This window comes from Salvelinus namaycush, chromosome 23, assembly GCF_016432855.1.
Source record: "Salvelinus namaycush isolate Seneca chromosome 23, SaNama_1.0, whole genome shotgun sequence".
NCBI lineage: Eukaryota > Metazoa > Chordata > Actinopteri > Salmoniformes > Salmonidae > Salvelinus > Salvelinus namaycush.
The window spans coordinates 23,586,864-23,599,285 of NC_052329.1; the positions used below are offsets into that span (position 1 = coordinate 23,586,864).

The 12,422-nt window shown below is 43.8% G+C and overlaps 2 protein-coding genes across 3 annotated transcripts; both read right to left on the bottom strand.

Annotated features, from left to right (window-relative positions):
- Window positions 1–1,084: 1,084 nt before the first annotated feature.
- Window positions 1,085–5,867, bottom strand: LOC120018758 (ribosomal RNA-processing protein 8-like). Its single transcript, XM_038961964.1, has 8 exons — window positions 5,739–5,867; window positions 5,360–5,482; window positions 4,913–5,201; window positions 3,898–4,822; window positions 3,629–3,758; window positions 3,413–3,519; window positions 1,685–1,781; window positions 1,085–1,600 (listed from the first exon to the last, which is right to left on the bottom strand). The coding sequence occupies exons 2-8, from the start codon at window positions 5,462–5,464 to the stop codon at window positions 1,487–1,489; spliced, it is 1,767 nt and encodes a 588-aa protein (XP_038817892.1). The 5' UTR covers window positions 5,465–5,482; window positions 5,739–5,867; the 3' UTR covers window positions 1,085–1,486.
- A 125-nt stretch (window positions 5,868–5,992) lies between these two features.
- Window positions 5,993–11,703, bottom strand: dhx40 (DEAH (Asp-Glu-Ala-His) box polypeptide 40). Of its 2 annotated transcripts, XM_038961278.1 has the most exons (17): window positions 11,320–11,703; window positions 11,041–11,186; window positions 10,718–10,837; window positions 10,321–10,557; window positions 9,764–9,830; window positions 9,544–9,675; window positions 9,253–9,352; window positions 9,071–9,157; window positions 8,803–8,985; window positions 8,599–8,679; window positions 8,217–8,374; window positions 7,987–8,101; window positions 7,767–7,875; window positions 7,557–7,651; window positions 7,408–7,477; window positions 7,060–7,288; window positions 5,993–6,783 (listed from the first exon to the last, which is right to left on the bottom strand). In XM_038961278.1, the coding sequence occupies exons 1-17, from the start codon at window positions 11,495–11,497 to the stop codon at window positions 6,662–6,664; spliced, it is 2,229 nt and encodes a 742-aa protein (XP_038817206.1). In that variant the 5' UTR covers window positions 11,498–11,703; the 3' UTR covers window positions 5,993–6,661. The 2 variants fall into 2 exon arrangements, with proteins under 2 accessions (XP_038817206.1, XP_038817207.1); XM_038961279.1 differs by lacking the exon at window positions 9,544–9,675.
- Window positions 11,704–12,422: the final 719 nt, after the last annotated feature.

Below are 12,422 nucleotides of genomic sequence, written 5' to 3' on the forward strand. Positions count from 1 at the left end.
GAGCACCAACAAGCTGACCCACCCTGCTCTGCTGCCAGACTTCACCCAGGCCAGGGACCGACTACTGGCCCTGAAGGAAAGTCTGGGACGCAAGGATGACATCAGGGTTGTGAGTGTAGGAGCTCCATCCCTGGGACCCCTACGCTACTTCCTCCAGGCAGAGTGGGATGGACTGGTTGATGTGGTTTCCTCCCTGCATTCTGAGCTTAACCAGCCCATGCGAAACAGCAAGCCTACTGTCTCCTCTCTCCTGACCGTCTCAAGCCTGTTCCGCCTAGAAAGGAGAGCAGAGCTGCTCAAGGCGTACCTATGTGATGAGGCCACCATTGGTCCTTCCAATGCGTACCGCCTGTCTGCCTTCTCCAACGCCAGGGGCTTTCTGGGCGCGTTAATCAGGGAGGCTGCCCATGCTAAGCAGAGGGACATCAGCAACATCTCTCTTCATTTCCAAGTACAGTAATCTCTAAACTGCCTCCCAAAGCTACAAGTACCACTCATTCTTATTAGATTAGACCTACTAAAAATTATATTCCATTTATTGCTTTTACTTTGTCTTGCTAGGTGCTCAGTGCCGCAACATCCCCAGCCTCTCTTCCCCTGAGCGGTGTATATCTGTGTGGACTAGAACTGAGAGGGGCACTGTGGGATACGCGGCTAGGAGCCCTGCAGGACACGCTCTCCCCCCAGCCCTGCCTGCTCCCCCTCCTCTGGGTCAGAGCACGGGTGAGGAACACAGACACTGTCCGAGCCCCAGACAGCCCCCCCTGCAACACCTCCTCCCTGCCCCTCTACCACTGTCCCCTCTATCTGGACGGAGAGCATGGGGACAGTAGATACTGGGAACTGGCTGAGAATAACATTATCACTCGTGTCCCTCTAGTGGCCAAGCTAGATCCTGTGCTATGTACACTAAGAAGAGTGAGGCTTGTGAGTACCCTGTGAGACTAGACTGCAGAATTCAATGCTGCGATTATACTGAAGCACTTATTTCTAGACAGAGACGAGGTTTTAACAACAGACTTTAAAAAATAATAATTCCTCTTGCTTTTGATTTGATTCTTAAATCTGAAATTGTGCATAAGACTTAATGCAATACATTTATTTTGATTTAATAAAAAATATACCAATGTCAACAACTTTTGAACATGTTTTATCTTTGAAACAGAAATTTGAAAGCCCATAAAAGGTTTAATATCAACAATCCTTGAAACGTTGTTTGGAGGTCAAAACTACCAACTCATCTATGAAAGTTATTTTCATATTTACAGTAACAACCAGCAGAAGAGCCCTTTTGTGTTACTGTCCATCCTGCTTGCCTCGTCACTGACTTCTCTCCAGGGGGTATGTCTCAAACGGCACCCTATTTCCTATATAGTGCACTACTTTTGACCAGAGAACTATGGGCCCTGGTCAAAAGCAGTGCAGTATAAAGGGAATAGAGTGCCATTTGGCATGTATGTTTGGAACTGTTTCTCCCATGTTGTCCTCATCGTTTCTTGTACACACAAGGCCTCAGCTCCAATCCTCCTGCCTTTATCCTCTCTGGAGCTTCTGCGATCTTCTCAAACTCAAAGGAGTAAAAGTGGCTATTCTCTGTGTCCTAAGGAGGGAGCAAAATGAATAGAGTAGGGTATTGTAACAATATATTACATAAAACATGCGCCATCACTGTTTACTGCCTTACCTTTGTAACCAACTTGAATCCCAGGCTGGACAAAGCACCCATGAAGTTCCGCACATTCTCAAATCTACTTGCTACCTCTGCTATTTTCAGGATACCCCTGCAAAAAAAGACCCAAATTGTGGATGACGAAAACATACAGTACCAGTCAAAAGTTTGGACACCTCATTCCAGGGTTTTTATTTTTTAACTATTTTCTACATTGATAGAATAATAGTGAAGACATCAAACTATGAAATAACACATATGGAATCATGTAGTAACCCCAAAAGTGTTATATTTAGATTAGTTTATTTTATATTTGAGATTCTTCAAAGTAGCCACCTTGATGACAGCTTTGCACACTATTGGCATTCTCTCAACCAGCTTCATGGGGTAGTCACCTGGAATGCATTTCAATTAACAGGTGTGCCTTCTTAAAATATATTTTGTGGAATTTCTTTCCTTCTTAATGCATTTGAGCCAATCAGTTGTGACAAGGTAGGGGGGTATACAGAAGATGTCCATATTATGGCAAGAAAAGCTCAAATAAGCAAAGAGAATCATTACTTCAAGACATGAAGGTCAGTCAATCTGGAAAACTTCAATAACTTTGAACCATCAAAAAAAAACATCAAGCGCTATGATGAAACTGGCTCTCATGAGGGCCGCCACAGGAAAGGAAGACAGGAAATGAAGAGTTACCTCTGCTGCAGAGGATAAGTTCATTAGAGTTAACTGCACCTCAGATTGCAGCCCAAATAAATGCTTCAGAGTTCAAGTAACAGACATCTCAACATTAACTGTTCAGAGGAGACTGCGTGAATCAGGCCTTCATGGTCGAATTCCTGCAAAGAAACCACTACTAAAGGACACCAATAATAAGAAGAGACGTGCTTGGGCCAAGAAACACAAGCAATTGAAGACAGACCGGTGGAAATCTATCCTTTGGTCTGGTGAGTCCAAATTTGAGATTTTGGGTTCCAACCGCCGTCTCTTTCTTTGTGAGACGCAGACTAGGTGAACGGATTATCTCTGCATGTGTGGTTCCCACCGAGAAGCATGGAGGAGGTGGTGTGATGGTGCTTTGCTGGTGACACGGTCAGTGATTTATTTAGAATTCAAGGCACACTTAACCAGCATGGATACCACAGCATTCTGCAGCGATACACCATCCTATCTGGTTTGCGCTTAGTGGGACTATCATTTGTTTTTCAACAGGACAATGACCCAAAACACCCCTCCAGGCTGTCTAAGGGCTATTTGACCAAAAAGGAGAGCGATGGAGTGCTACATCAGATGACCTGGCCTCCACAATCACCCGACCTCAACCCAATTGAGATGGTTTGGGATGAGTTGGACTGCAGAGTAAAGGAAAAGCAGCAAACAAAGTGCTCAGCATGTGTGGAAACTCCTTCAAGACTTTTGGAAAAGCATTCCTCATGAAGCTGGTTGAGAGAATGCCAACAGTGTGCAAAGCTGTTATCAAGGCAAAGGGTGGCTACTTTGAAGAATCTAAAATACATTTTGAATTAACACTTTTTTTGCTTACTACATGATTCCATGTGTTATTTCATAGTTTTGATGTCTTCTCTATTATTCTACAATGTAGAAAATAGTAAAAATAAAAGAAAAACCATTGAATGAGTAGGTGTGTCAAAACTGATGACTGGTACTGTAGAAATACAGAAAATAAAATGGGAACACCTTCTATCCCAACATTGCTCTGTTTTTCTGCATAATATCACTTACCCCATCACCAGCACACGGTTAGCCTCAACTAGGAAATCCCCAAGGTTGGTCCCCATAAGAGAGAGACAGAATACAGCTATGTCCACAGTGCCATCCTTGAGAGGTACCTGCAGACAGGTGGGAAAACAATAGACATTACAGAAAGAACACAGACTGCATAGTAAAACAGGCATGGATGAAAGAACACATTCAGCATCAAGGTAAAGTTGGACTCACATTAGCCATGTCACAGACAGTTACACGGTCACTGATAAGTGCCAAGTCAAAACTGTGCACTTTGTTCTTCACGCTCAGAGCAATTTTGCAGTCGCCACAGCCGAAATCTGCCACCACCAGAGAGGCAGGCCTAGAATCAACACAAATGGTCTTACAAAGAAAGCCACACACTATTTCAATGTGGAACCAAGACAAGAAAAATACAAAAAGTATGCAAACAGACTTACTGCAAGTATGTTAGGGTCAGATAGAGGCATAACACAACTCACTTGTGGCGTATGTAGGAGATTATGGCGTCAACAGGATTAGCTGGCCAGCGCTGGACCTGTGCCGTGAAGCCCCTGTGGTAGATGCCGAAGGCCTGGGGATCCTGTCTGAACATGCGTTTAGCCTCCCCACTAGACGTGGTGTACAGAACCTCGTTAATATAACGGAACCGCGCTGACTCCAAACGCTGCTCCATGCGGGACCTCAGAGCAGCCGAGCGGTCTACAGAAGCCTCTTTCACCTCTATGGTGAGTGTCTCCTCCTGCTCTGCAGGTAGCTTTTTCTTTTCTGGGCTCTGGCCATGGAGCATTCTCCTGAGCTTCTCTCTCCTGCGGTCCTGCTCTTTGCTCTCCTCCTGTTTCCTTCTCTTACTGCCATGCAGCTCTGGGTACTGCTCCTCTCTAACCATATGAAGTTTCTCCTCTTCACCTGGGGGTTTAGAGTTACCTAGTGGCACTGCTTTTACTTGACTGCCCCCCTTTGTCTTTTTCCCTGAAAAGTTCTTATTGTTTTGGACTGTTACTGTGCCTGGAGTGGAAGCAGTCTCAATGAAGGTCATCTCTTTTCCCTCAGGGACCTTTTTCCTTTTCTGTGTTTTACGCTCACCCTCTTTCTGCTCTTTGTTTTTCTTTGTCTGGCGTTGCGGTGTCTGGACCCCTGCTGTTTCCCTGTTCACATCAGATGCTGCTTTTGGTCCATCTTCGGTGTCCTTTTGCACAGAGGTCTCTGGGGGGGTGTTATTCTCTCCATTTTGAATTTTGAACTTGTTTTTACATTTCTTCTTGTTCTTCATCTTGTTTTTCCATTGCTTTCGGTTTAATCTTTCAATCTCAGCATCTGCTGCAGCTTTTTCTTCATCCTTGATAGATTTTGAATCTTGTTTACTACCGCCCTGAATGGACTCTGTATTCTTTACCTTTTTGAACCCTAGGAAATAGAGAAAGACAACCTCAAACATCTTTTCAACTTAAGACAATCTTGTTTACTCAATTGACAGTTGTTTGTGAAACAACTCACCTGCTTTTACTGGTTTCTTTGCTTTTATTGGCTCCTTAACAGGCACTGCAGCCTTCTCCTTGGCACCCAGATCTCCAATGACCTCGTCCTCTTCTCCTGAAGCGGCTACTTTCTTGCGTCCTCTTTTGCTTCTTTTCTTCTTCCTCTTGGTGTGTGGTGTCAGTATGGCCTCTGTTTCACTGTCACTGCCTGCTTCACGAGGGGCACTATTGCTCTTGTTCCAGTTTGGTACTGACCCCAGTGTTTGGAGGGTCCGTAACAAACTCTTTTTCTTCCCAACACTTTTTGGCTGTTCAGAAAAGCATAATGACAGTGTCAAACCGAATACCAGTGTAAACCAAAATGTAACCCTCTATTTGAATATGTGGTCACTGGCAGAGTGAGTTATGCCTGGCTTGGCTTACATAGGTACATTTAATTATAAAGAAGATTGAGATGGCATCTAACCGTGATATTGGTCCTTTCAGACAGTTTGAAACTGCTGATGACCGTCTTGGTCAGAACTTTGGCTTCTGGGTCATCGTTCCATTCATCCTCCTCTGCAAACAACATGCTTCACCAGCACTGTAACTAAAACGGTAATGCATTGAGTGAGCAAGTAAACAAGAACGCACGTGTATTAGAATAAATGTTCTCTAGACTTGTGTGATTTGTTTTTCAGTACTGGCAGTAGATTCCAGAAAAGCTGACAACGCTAACCTGCTTATATTTAAAAAGCTAACTAGCTATCCTTCGCTAGCGTTATATCAGACTACCTTATTTGGCAGCCATACGTCAAAACTGCTAGCAACGTTCATTGCGATGCAGATAAGACAATTTCACTCACCTGTCAGATGACTTATCAACACGAGATGTTACTGGACTTAATTGAATCGATCCAATGTGTATGTTTAGAAGGTAGTCGGTGGATATTGCCAATTTTGTTAAGCCACGTTAGGCTCGCACATGGACGGTCCAAAACAGGCGCATGTGAATGACGCAAGTCTCTCCGCAAAGGTTGATGGGATATGAGTCTTATCTGGTTTGTATGACTACAAATGGAGCACACAAAAATAGGTTTTTAATAATAATGAAGCAATGGAAATACGAAATGAACCTTTATTACATAAGAGGCAGAGTTGTACAAAATAAATGGCCCGTGGTTATCCTGTTGTCTAATGTGCTGATTTGACAACACTGTTGGGTGACATATTGAAAACTGTATGTGATTCTGTAACTGTCCTAAAACCAGTAGAGAACGGTTGCAGAGGTCCTCCACTGGCAATATTTACTCTGAAGACAAAAACGTTGATAAGTATGAAACTAAAAGATAAATATACCACTAAAAGAACGCATAGCATAAAACATCTGCAGTAGTAGACATTTGATATGACTACGATAATTCATTATCTGCACCTAGTCCATTATTGATGTATGTTTAAATATAATAATAATAAATGCCATTTAGCAGACACTTCTATCCAAAGTGACTTAGTCATGCATACAATTTATGCATGGGTGGTCCCAGGAATCAAACCCACTACCCTGGTGTTACAAGCACCATGCTCTACCAGCTGAGCTACAAAGGACCATGTTTGACCCTGAACTCTCAGATTTCTGTGTTGTAAAACATTGTTCAGAACAACACCTGTGCAGTTTATTATAACAGACAGGCTTTTAACCCCTGAGTGGAGATTATTCTATCCTGGTCAGTCCAATAACTGAGTCTTTCTTCCCCTGAGGATAAGTGTCCAATGTCCTCCTCCTCTCTCACGATGCTTTGCCTTGTTGCCGCTCCTGTTTTCTCTGTAGGTAGCGAGCACGGGCATCACTCACAGAGCTTTCATCATTCCGTTTCTCCAGTTTCTTGAACACGTCTTCAGCAGACCCCTCTGGAAATAAACCAAACACACAGAATAACCTCTATTAGATTGTCAAGCAGACACAACAAGCATACAGATCACCTGGGGGCCTGGAAGGAACAGAAAAGGCACTACTGTAACTTGTAGCTTGTCCAATAGGAATGCTCATTACATTTCCCATTTAAAAAACCTTTGCTCCAATTAAAGGATTTTGAATGATGAAGGAGCAACTACAGAAGCATCAAATGTTATGCATTTTTTTCTATACCAGTGAATTCATACTCATCACCAGAGTCCATCACCCACCAGTTTGTCTTTTAGCTGCTTCCTTGGTCACCCACTTGGCCACCTCCTCGTCCGTCACCTCCTCTCTGGCCACGCTGCTCAGCTCATACACATCCACCTCATGGAGCTTAGGAAGCAGGTCCTTCACCCAGTCATAGCGGATGGGGCACACCGTCCGGATGTAGATCCGCGAGGTGACCAGCAAATCATGGAAGATCACCCAGTCCAGCTGGGCCTCCTGGTCAAAGAGCTATGGGGAGGGGGAATCAGGTTATCACACAGAGCGATGGGGACTGATGTGTAATATGCATTTTGGGGATTTTATGGAGTGTTCTGAATTGATCAGAATATAGTCCTGGAAGTCTTTACCGTTGATGATGGATGAATGTGAACCATGGATCCATGCCCATCCATCGTGCAAAACACCTTCCCAACTGACCTGAGAGAAAACTCAAAAATGTTGTGGTTATCTTTCTTGACTTTTTAACATAACTGGGATTAAAAACAACAAGCCGTACCTTCTTGCCACATTGGTGAAGTAACCAGTGCATAGACATCTCCTGAACAGCTCACTCTTATTGCCATCAAACTTCTCCATAGGGAAATCTCTCTTCTGGAAACGACGCACATACCCTGATTATAAATCTGTACATACATGGTCAGAGCTTCACATCATAGTTTTAGCCACACCAAAACTAATAAGATATGTAAACAAACAACAAACTGACCTTTTGTAGTCTTAGGAGGATCTCTCTGAGCTGGGTCTCCACGCTGAAGGCTGACTTTAGCGCCCTCCAGTGTATATAGTTGTCTTTACACCATGCTGAAGGGGCATCACTACAGTAGGCAGCAAAACAAGCTCACGTTAGATGGAGACCCATGAACATGAATGCAGTGAACATATAATGGAGCTTATTAAATACATTAAGAGGAGTTAATATTGTATACCTGGCCTTGCACTTCTCAAACACACTGAGCAGCATGGTGAAGTCATTACAGCTGCCCGCCTGCACTCCCAACTGCCTGTGCTTCTTATCTGCCTCCTTCTGCTTCTCTGGATGGCCTGCAGAGAGAGCAATGTCAAACATTTAGATTAGAACCATGATGCATACATATGTATTTCTGACATAACCACATCTTCATTGATTAAACCAACGCCTCAGGCCGCTATTGTCCACCTGGCCTGATGAAAATGTTCTCCACAGACAGCATGGCAGCTACAGGCAGCAGGAGGTCCTCACAGCCCAGGGAGGCAGCCTGGAGCAAGGCCCGGGTCAGCCCTGGGGGCAGGGGGAACTCTACCATCAGCTCACCAAGCCGGGTCACTTTACCTCTCCTACAGACAGGGGAGTGGGATATTGATAGAAGATAACAAGTGCTATTAAAGATTGAGTTATGATAGTCATGAAGAACTGCCAGTACAGTATGTGGTAGGTTCCCCTGTTATTGATGGTGAAAACAGCAGAGTTGTATCCCTATGTGGCTGTAGATGTATCTGGTGGAGATTAGTATAAACAATGACAGATGTACACGGATATACAGTATGTCTATATCTCTCACCTGTCGATGGCGTCACATTGGTAAAGCCGTTTCAATGCTTCTAGGATGAACCTTTCCTCTGGACGGTCCAGGTAAGGGAAACTTAGAGAGAGACACCAAGCAACAATGGCCTCAAATTACTTGTTGGATTGTATTGTATTATCAACAGTCTCAAAAACGGACACTGGTTTCTCTGAGCACTTGAGGAAGTGGAGCTGTACCTACCTGATGACATCATGAACTCCCAGGCACTTGAGTGTGAGGATGACAGCGGTGAGACTGGTCCTCTGGATCTCTGGAACTGTGTACTCCGGCATGCACTTCTCCCAGAACTCCTGACTGTAGATCCGGAAGCACTTTCCGGCGGAGGTTCTCCCTGCCCGGCCTGCTCTCTGCAGGGCCTCGCTCCTACAACACCACACAACATTACAGTCCTGTTCATTAGGCACGAAACAAAAGGAAGCAGACTGAAACAGGGACTTACGGGACTTACTTTGAAATCGGAACCACTTCGAGGATGTCCATGCCAACCCGTGAGTTGTGGTTGAGTTGCTTCACAAACCCACTGTCAACAATATACCTGCAGCGAACAAATGAGTCATGAAATTTGAGGCCTTGCCATTCTTTGGATAAAAATTGCTCTATGCTGCTCTGATGAGCCTTATGGTGACTCACTTTATTCCATTGATGGTGAGGGACGTTGCTGCAATGTTGGTGGCCACCACACATTTCCTTATACCCGGAGGGGGAGGCTGGAAGATCTGCTTCTGCTGATCTGTGAGAAGGACACAAATCATTCATGTTATTTAAAAAGGAGTTGAAATGAGTCATGACTTTATACTTTTGATTTAGCAAGCCAATGGCATGCTAAACTGTGTCCACTTGAGTGTGAAAGGGAACTCCTTTTTGTCTTTCTATATGTGAATGTCACAGTGAGGGGTACTTGGACAGTGCACCAAATCCTACCAGTGGGCATAGATCCGTACAGGGGCAGGATCAGCAGCCCCTCCACTTTACGGTCCTGCACATCGTAACGGTAGTCTATGGATTCAGCCTTCTCATACAGCATGTCACAGGCCTTCTCAATCTCAGACTGTCCTGTTATAAACAGTTGTATTTGATTTTTTTAAACTGTAATCAGTACATTCATATTCTGGAGATAATGTGTAGATTATTATTAGGTTACCTGTTAAAAACACAAGGATATCCCCAGCCATCTCACTGGTGTGCACATCCAATGCCACCTTGACAACCTGTCACAGACAAGAGGTTTGTTCATACTCAAAGTTTCCCCCCATATTTGTTTACAGACATTTTAGTAGAGACAATCTACATTGAGCAAAAAAGTTATAATAAACAACTTTGCCTTTTGTGAACTAACACTCGCAACTTTACTTTTTAATTTTTTCTACAAGCAATGACTTCTCTGATAGCTACTTAATTGAAGAAAAATGTACTTGTACAATGACTACAATGACTAATGTACACTAATGTACTAAGATATGTGGTTGTCCAACCTAGCTATCTTAAGATGAATGCACTAACTGTAAGCTGCTCTAGATAAGAGCGTCTGCTAAATGACTAAAATGTAAATGTAAAGCAAGGAGTATGCAGTATTAAATGGTGTTGATGGCAGAGTTTAAATTAGCTAAATCCTGGGGTGATACAATCATTACATTTATTCATTATCATACACTATACTAACAGTAGGCCTAAGTCAGTATAAGCAAGCTCACTCCCTACCTCTTTAACATAAACAGAGCTCTCTGTATCTTTTGGTCCTATGGCACAGCTAAACTTGGAGGTGACAGGAAAGGTTCTTCCAGGGATGGTGAAGACAGGACAACCTCCCAGGAACACAGAGAGCTTGTCTGTCTCCAGTGTGGCTGACATTACCACAACCTTCAGGGGGACAGAGCGACCCTTAGAGGCCTTATCTGGACTGGAGAGGGTCTGCTTCAACAGACCCAGCAAAATGTCCTGCAGTAAAGCACATATTACACAACTGTTTAATGCTACAATCTGGGATTTGTTTTTCAGAAAAACAGCAGCCCCACCACTTGTTTTGGTATACGACTGAGGGATGGAGCTGGGCATATAATCAGATTACTGTTTTCAAGTAGTTGGCTCTATTACTGACAGTGTTAAGGCTCCTCTCATGGGCTTCATCCAAAATGACCACACTGTACTGAGACAGAACAGGGTCTGCCAGGATCTCTCTCAGCAGACAGCCATCTGTCATGTACTTCACCACCGTGTCCTGACAAAACACAAACACAAATCTCCTTTCAGGGACACACATTTGCTTATATACACTACAATCTAATTATCTTTACATTCAAGTGACAATATGTAGACCCCATAGAACACTTTCACGGTGCCTAAAATCTAAGCGTATCTAATAATTTATGTGAAGTATCAATTTAAGCAGACAACTAGGTAGGTGTCTTGGAGCTCTCTCACCTGTGTCGTGCAGTCATCGAAGCGCACTTGGTATCCGACCTCTCTACCCAGACTGCAGTGCATCTCCTGTGATACCCTCTGGGCTACAGTGATGGCTGCTACTCTCCGAGGCTGGGTGATGCCAATCTTGCCATTACCCCAAAATCCTACACAAGAAATACAACTTAACACCTATCCAAACCTTTCAGACCCCTCTAGAAGGACAGCTCATAGACGAAGGCTATAATAAAGGGTATAGAGCTCTATTCTGTAGACACAGGTCCCATGGCACAAACGTACCTGCTTGATGCAAGTACTGGGGAAGTTGAGTCGTTTTCCCACTGCCAGTCTCGCCAGTGACAACCAAGAATGAATTGTCTTTGACAGCCTGCTGAAGTGTGGCCTTGTGTTGATAGATCGGCAGGTTCTTTGATTCGTCTAAATCTCCCTTGGTATCCCACTTCGTCCTTTTCGACATGATGGACTCTATTGTTGTTCAACTATACGAAGGCGAATGACAAAAGCTGGTTCCAATAACGTATATTACACGCATACACTAACAAAGAGTAAACACATAACTGCTCACTTATATAGAGTTGACTCTCCGACACAATATTCTAACTTTTAGGTCGTAAAGATTCTAAGTTACACACGTTTCCGTCAGCAAAACGATGGAACACAGCAACTTCCGGAAGCAATGCATTCTGAGTTTTCATTGGTCCCTGTCGTTGGTAAATACCCTGACGTAATATTTTAAGCCGCTCCCCTACGTCTGAAAAAGTATTCCTCTTCTTCTGTGGGTTTTAAGGCGGACTACAACCCCAAAAGGTGTATTGCCGCAACCAGCTGGACGGGTTGGAGAAAAAAAAGGTAAAACATCTAATCCATACGTGATAGGGAAATGAACCCAAATAAAAATAGTAAATTGACAAACAAAACGTACACTTCTTCCTTCTTTCAAATCTCCATATGTGCCTTCTCAGGCTTTAGGGCCTTAGAGGGTGGTACAGCTTGTGAGAATTTTCCATATAACTCTATATTTTCCTGGACCTTTTCTCCACTTTGGCAGTGCCATTAACCAACATAGCTATAAAGGCCACAAAGTCCACCTTCTTAACCTTTAAAATATCAGGGTCCTGCTGGTGAAAGGCAACCCCTGCAGCCTGCAGTGAAGGCTTATCCACCACCATGGACTCTTCGGGAGCACCATTCAAACTCTCAAACCTTTTAACAGCTGCTGCATATGAAATGCTCTGGACAGCCCTGACTTTGACCACCACATTTTCTTTCACCTTTGTTGGGCATTCAAAAGACTTGGCTTCACAGTTCCCACCACAATTGCAACATGTCACATTTTCAGCACTTTTGTAACACATTATATTATATTTTCCACAACTTGGACA